The 7,494-nt window shown below is 35.6% G+C and overlaps 1 protein-coding gene across 2 annotated transcripts in view; it reads right to left on the reverse strand.

Annotated features, from left to right (window-relative positions):
* Window positions 1–4,655: 4,655 nt before the first annotated feature.
* CCT6B (chaperonin containing TCP1, subunit 6B (zeta 2)) overlaps window positions 4,656–7,494 on the reverse strand; it is a 23,599-nt gene continuing 20,760 nt past the window's right edge. For both annotated transcript variants that reach the window (XM_004684902.2, XM_004684901.2), the window contains 3 exons: window positions 6,540–6,642; window positions 5,247–5,319; window positions 4,656–4,792 (listed from right to left, as the gene is read on the reverse strand). In XM_004684902.2, coding sequence (XP_004684959.1) covers window positions 4,720–4,792; window positions 5,247–5,319; window positions 6,540–6,642 — 249 coding nt within the window. In that variant the 3' untranslated portion in view covers window positions 4,656–4,719. The remainder of the gene's footprint in view (window positions 4,793–5,246; window positions 5,320–6,539; window positions 6,643–7,494) is intronic.

Consider the following 7,494-nt stretch of genomic DNA (forward strand, 5'->3'; position numbering starts at 1 on the left):
GGTGCATATATATCACTCAGTCTTCTAGAGCCCCACACAGGTGGGGACTTCTGAGAGGGGACAGAGCCTTAAGAAACAAATTTTGTCATCCCCCCCCCTTTTTTTTTAATGGTTCCTTTAACTTTCCTATATTTCCCCTTTTCATTTTATTTTTTGTTGTTTTTCATTTCCCTGAGTAACACCACAAATATTACTGATCCCGGGAAAGACTATACCACGCAGCCATATGGCGCCCCCCAGTGGGTCAGACTAAAATGTAGCCACAAGCTCCTTGAAAGCCAACAGTCCCGAGTTGGAATTAGCCCCTCCCCCATTTTTCCCTTTCTGTGCTTGTTTTCTCTATTTTTCTTTTTTCCCTCCTTTATAATTTCTCTTTTCCTTTTCTCTTCCCTCTTCCTCCTCCTCACCCTCCTTTCTCTTTTTTATTTCTTGTTCATTCTTTTTTTTTTAATATTTATTTATTTATGCATATAGACCTGGGGGTACAGGCCAGAGGTGCAAAAGCAGTAAAAGGATTCACCAGAGACACAGTGGGAAGCAGAACAGGCAGATTGACAAAATACACTACTGATGGAGCAGCAGGCAGGTTAGGAGAGGTCTGCCTTGTCATGTGGATCCCTGTTGCGGCTGGGGATCAAACTCACACTGAAGCAGCTGCAGCTAGCTTGTAGTGCTGCGCTTTAACCCCTTGGGCTGACGAATGTATATAATTAATATTAATATATGATTGATATTACCAATATTAATTAATATATTATAATATAATTAATATTAATTTTATATATTGTGTTAATATTAATATATAATTAATAATAATACTCTTTCAATTGAGAAAGAAGGAATACTACCAAATACATTTTATGAAGCCAACATTACACTAATAGCAAAGCCAAACAAAGTCAAAACAAGAAAACTACAGGTCAATCTCCCTAATGAACACAGATGTAAAAATCCTCAATAAAATCCTAGCAAAACAAAACCAACAATGCTATCAAATGGATAATAATACACCAAGACCAAGTGAGAATTATTCCAGGGGCACAAGGATAATTCAATCTGAAAATCAATTAATGTAATTCAACACATCCACAAAAAGAAAAATAAAAACCATATGATCATATCATATGCTGAGAAAACATTTGACAAAGTTCATCATCCATGTATGAGAAGGACATCAAAATTCTTGGGCTAAAAGGAACATACCTCAACATAATAAAAGCCTGTATGACAAACCCAAGGCCAGTATCATTCTGAATGGCAAAATGCTGAAAGCATTTTGGAACAAAACAAGGATGTCCAATCTCACCACGGCTTTTCAATGTAATACTGAAAAGTCCTAGCCAGAGCAATTAGGCAAAATAAAGACATACAAGAAATCCAAACAGGGAAAGAAGAGGTAAAACTATCACTGTTTGCAGATAATATGATAATATACATAGAGAACCCTTAAAAGTCTACAGAAAAACTAATTAAAACAATAAACCAGTTTAGTAAAGTAGCAGGATACAAAATCAACATACAAAAATAAGTGGCCTTCCTATATGCAAACAATCAGTATGAAGAAGTAATTAAGAAAACCATACATTTACTATTGTACCAATAAAAAGTTAAACATCTGGGGATAAATCTAACAAAGGAAGTAAATGACCTATACAAAGAAAATTATAAGCCATCATTAAAAGAAATAGAAGATACAAAGAAATGGATGGGAGGAATTAAATTATCAAAATGGCATCCTACTGAAAGCAATTTACAGATTCAAAACAATTCTGATAAAAATCTCAATGTCATTCTTCAAAGAAATAGAACAAGTATTGCTGAAATTCATATGGAATCACAAAAAAACCTCGAATAGTCAAATACTATTCCTGGTGAAAAAGGAGGAGAATGGAGCTATCACACTCCCAGACTTCAAAATATACTCCAAGTCCATAACAATTAAAACAATATGGTACTGGAAATAAAAACAGATACACAGACCAATGGAATCATATAGAAAACCCAGAAATTAAGTCACACATATGAACAACTAATTTATGACAAAGGAGCAAAGAATATTCAATTGAACAGGGATAGTTTCTTTGATAAATGGTGCTAGGTAAACTGGATTGCCACATGCAAAACAAATGAAACTAGACTGCTACCTCACATCATGCACATAAACCAACTCAAAATGGATAAGAGATTTGAATATAGGACCTGAAACCATTAAATATATAGAAGAAATATGACATATAACTCAGAAACATCATTGAAGACTTATCTCCAGAAGCAGAGAAAATAAGGAAAAGATAAACAACTGGGGCTGTATCACACTAAAAAGCTTCTATACAGTAAAAGAGACAATAACCAAAGTAAAGAGACACCCTAATAATTCAGAGAAATATTTGCACTCCATACAGCTGATAAGGGACTGATCCTACGATCTACAAAGAGCTCACACAATATAACAAAAACAAAGCAAACAATCCAGTCAAAAAATGGGCAGAAGAAGACCTCCCTGGTGATGCAGGGGTTAAAGTCTCAGCCCTGTCAAACTACCGCCAGCCACTTTAGCACAAGTTCAATACCTAGCCAGGAAGCTAACCCACATGGTACAGCAGACCTTTCCTGTCTCGCCCACTGCTCCTCTCACACTGTATTTTGGCAGATCTGCCTGTTCTGTCTCTGGTGAATCCTCTCAATCCCCGTACCTCTGGCATATACCCCCAATTCTTGTATTCATAAATAAATGAACATTAAAAAAAGGAGGGGTCATAAAAGTAAATGACTGGATTAAAAAGATGTGGTACAGGGCCCTCCCTGGTGGCGCAGCAGGTAAACGCAGCACTAAGAAGCTAAATCCACTTCAGCAAGAGTTCCACCCCCAGCCCCAGAGGTGACCCACACGGTGTGGCAGACCTCTCCTGACCCGCCCGCTGCTCCCCTCAGCAGTGTACTTTGTCAGTGGTCCTGTTCTGCTCTCTTTCCAGTGAAGCCTCTCACTGCCCCTACACCACTGGCCTGTACCCCATTCTGTATGCATAAATAAATAAATCTTTAAAAAAAAAAAAAGATAAGGTACATATACGCAATGGAATATTACTCAACAATCAAGAGAGATAAACATATGCCTTTTGCAGAAACATGGATGGAACTGGAAGGGATCATGCTTAGTGAAATAAACCAGGAGAAAAGGAAAATACTGGATTGTTTCACTCATAGCAGGAGTATAAAGGACCAGGGGAGAAAATAATAATAATAAACAACTATATACCAAAGACATTTTACAGGGGTGGAGTGGGGAATGGGATCAAAAATGGGGGAGGGGAGAAGTGCACTGGACTATGGTGATGGCACATAGGTGATTTGGAAGCCCACAGGGATTACAACTGAGATGGAAAAAAGCACACAATGATGTAATAATAAACTATTATGTTATAAAATAAAATAAAAATGGGGGTTATAAGAGCTAAAAAGACATTCCTCCAAAAAGGAAATACAAATGGCCAATAGGTATATGAAAAAATTTTCAACGTCATTTATAATCAAGGAAATGCAAATCAAAATTACAATGAGATACCACCTCACACCAGTGAGAATGACCCATATTTAAAAAAAAAAAAAAACTGGCAATAACAAATGCTGACAAGGATGTAGAGAAAAAGGAACTCTCTTACTACTGGTGGGAATGCAAAACATTCCAGCCACTATGGAAAGCTGTATGGAGCACCCTCAAACTACTAAAAATGGATCTACCATTTGACTCATAATTCTACTGCTAGGAATCTACCCAAAGGACACAAAAACATTATTTCAAAAGGAAAGCTGCTTATGTTTATAGTACCAAAATTTACAGTAGGTAGGATATGGAAACAACCTCAATGCCAAAAAAAGATGACTGGATCAAAAAGATACAATGGAATACTATTCGGCAATCAAAAACATAAACTCAAGCCATTCACAGCAACATAGATGGAGCTGGGAGGAATCAGGCTCAGTGAAATAGTCCAGAAGGTAAAAGATAAATATCCAATGATTTCATTTATAGGAGGAATATAGGCAAACCAAACAAGGTTTCAGAAAAAAAAATAAAATTAGCAGGCAAACTATAGCTCTAAGGCATACAGCAGGGGAGAGGGAAGGAAAAGGGATCAAAACTGAAGGGAAAAACACAGAGACTATGGTAATAGTTTATATAAGTAAGCTTGGTAGTGAGAATTTTATGGGGATTTCACCTAAAGGGAGAAATCAAACACTGTACAAAAATGAGTAATAATGTAAATATATATATATATAAACTACATATATATGTAATTTAAAAATAGATACAATTATATTATCCTTTAAAAATGATTCAAATTTACAGTAGGTTGTTATCTGTCGCCTTTTACCTATCTTGTTAAGAATTTTTATCATAAAGGACACCAAATCTTTTTAAATGCTTTCTCTGTATCTATTGATAATATAATGATTTTCAAATCCTTTCCCTTTGTTGATATAAAGCAGTATATAGATTGAATTATGAATATTAAACCATCCTTGCATCCTAGGATAAATTTCACTTAGTCTTGATGTATGATCTTTGTAAACTTTGATATAACTTTTGAAACTACTAAAATGAATAAATTTAAATTATTTATTGTGTAAAAATTAAGAATGGTTTTGGGCTTTATAATGATAGATGGATATAAGATGGCTATATATCACATCTTCCAGAAGAGTTGATTTTGAACTCAGTCACCCCTTGAGAGAAGACATACCAGCTCGCATAATTTCATCGACCAGGAGAATGTTGGTAGCAATCACTGTGCTAGAGAAAAAGATGACAAGGTGAGTAAAGCCTGCCACCACATGCTTGTCTTTTACCCCTAGCGATAGTTACTTATAAAGGTACTTTGTTTTTTAATGATGCTGGTGAGGTTTCATGAGACAAACAGGAACATCATCCCTTGTGTTAGAATTTCTATCCTTGCTAAAAAATAAAAAACCTGATTTTAATTCCAATAAAATGGAATTCATTTTTAGCACACTATTTATTTCCCACTGTATATGTTTTTCTATTCCAGTAAACTTCCTTCTTTCCCCTTCCCCTCCTTTAAACAGTAAGATTAGAATTCCCTACAACTTACACTACTAGACCTAAAATGTAAAAGAAATTGTAAAATGACAGAATCCAATTTCAATAGTTGGATACATGGTATCCTATATTTAATCATATCAGTCATGCCCCAAAAGTCTTTTTCTTTTTATTAATATAAACTTACCATGAGTGAAGAAGTTGTTTTTTCACACAATAATTATCCCAAACTCCTGCTTCTGCTGCTATCATTGGTTCACCTACAAAGTAAAAAACAATTATTTTTAACACTGCAATCTTGATCTAGTAAAATAGAATGTAAATTCTGACTATATTTACTATGCCAACAGAACTACTATTGTCACGGTCATTAAAGGCCTCCAAGCTGTCTGGGGTGGACTCAGCCTCATCCATCATCAGCTTAACACAGGTGACTACATTCTCCTAACTACCTTTCTTAACTTGTATTCCACCACTCTTGCCTGTAATTTTTTCTTTTGTACTGGTGACTCCTTTCCTGTTTACTTGTCTAATTTTCTCTTCTTCCTTAAGCTCTTAAAGTGTGAGTACCCAAAGTTTCAAGTCTGTATTCTCTCTCAGCATTCACTTCCCAGATAATCTCATCCAGTCTTTTGGATTTAAACCATATACACTCTGGTGACTCCCAAGTTTTTATTTCCAATGTTGACCTCTTTTTTGAGCTCCAAACTTAACCATCCACACATCTATTTTGCTTGAAAAATCTATAGACACTTCAAACTAACTTTGCCAAAATTGAATACTGACCTACCATCATCATAACCTGCTTTACCATGGTCTTCTCCGATGCAGTTAATGACAAGCCCAAGATTCCAGTTGTTCCACTGACTTCCCTCCAAAGTAGCCACAGTAATCTCTTAAACCATAACCTCTGCTGAAAACGATTTATTCTACTACAGTCAAAGAACTTAGACTGGCCCCTAAGTCGTTGCATGATGTTTCCTCCTCAGAGACATCAGATTGACTGTTTCCTCTGTCTCAATACTTTCTCTATTTAACCACAGGACTAACTTCTTTTGATTCTTTTTTTTTTTTCAATAGACATATTCTCAATAAGGCCTCCCACATCCACAGACTTTAAATTACAGACCCTTCCCATCTGCCTGCACTAGCATTCACAATCATTCTATACTTTTCTTTTTTTTTTATTTTCCCATAGAATTTGCTAGTTTATAAAACATGAAAGGAACTTGTGTATTAAGGTTGATATTAACACTTGTCCTTCCCCACTAAAACATAAGCTCACAAGAGCAAGATTTGTTATTTGTTCTATGTGAATCTCAAAACTCAAACAACAAACACTCTCTTTTCCAGATGAATGAATATTCCAAGAAATTCAACAGTATACTAAAGGCACCCAAAACTAAGTATTAAAATCACCTAAACTTCTACTCCCTTACTATTAAGTTGTGGGTGAGTGAATTGTTTTTCACCTTTTTACCTGTATTCAAATCTATGCCAACAGGTTGTTTTGATTCTAAATGCTCAGCTTGAACTTTTACTAGTGTTTCTTGCAGGTCATAACCAGAATTTTGAGCAAGAACCTTTAGGAATAAAAAAAATCATAAATATGTATAAAATGTCTTCACATATATATTTGAATATCTAATATTGACACACGGAAAAAATGTTTTTTTTTCTTTTCTAGGGATTTTAATGACAATGACAAAAGCAAACTAGTGTTAGGAAGTGCTAAATAACCTGAAGTTCTTACATTCTACAACTTAAGAGTGATAACATTTTGGACCATCAACAAAATAAAGGTTTGCCCTAAAATCTAATTAAATTTTAAGTTCTAAATTATAAAATATACTTCATTATAATTATATAATCATGAACTGTTTTTCAGGCAAATTTTTGGAGTTACTTGACTTTTAGGGTTCAGAGAAGGAAGGAAGGGGAAGTGTAATTGTTTATGAAACTTCTACAAGGATTCTGAGCTGTTATGGCAAACACTTCCCCTTCTTCCACTATAAAATAGCTTTTTTAAAAACTGTATGAAAAGGCCTTCCCTTTTGGCACAGCAGGTTAAAGCACAGCACTGAGAAGCAAAAGCCACTTCAGCATGAGTTCAATCCCACTCCGGAACTGACCCACATGGCGCAGCAGACCTCTCCTGACCCACCCGCTGCTCCCCTCAGCAATATACTTCATCAGTAGGCCTGTTCTGCTCCTCACTCATCTCTGGTGAATCCTCTCACCATCTTTGCACTGCTGGCCTGTCCCCCAGCTCTGTATGCATACATAAATAAATATTTTTTAAAAAACTGTATGGCTCTCCACAAAGAAGATACAATGGAAAAAAGAAAATTTGTTCAGCAAGTGGTGCTGGGAAAACTGGGAAGCTACATGCAAAAAAATGAAACTAGATCACTGCCTCACTCCAGTCACAAAAA

Source organism: Condylura cristata, unplaced genomic scaffold (assembly GCF_000260355.1).
Source record: "Condylura cristata isolate star-nosed mole 26May11 unplaced genomic scaffold, ConCri1.0 scaffold00017, whole genome shotgun sequence".
Lineage (NCBI taxonomy): Eukaryota > Metazoa > Chordata > Mammalia > Eulipotyphla > Talpidae > Condylura > Condylura cristata.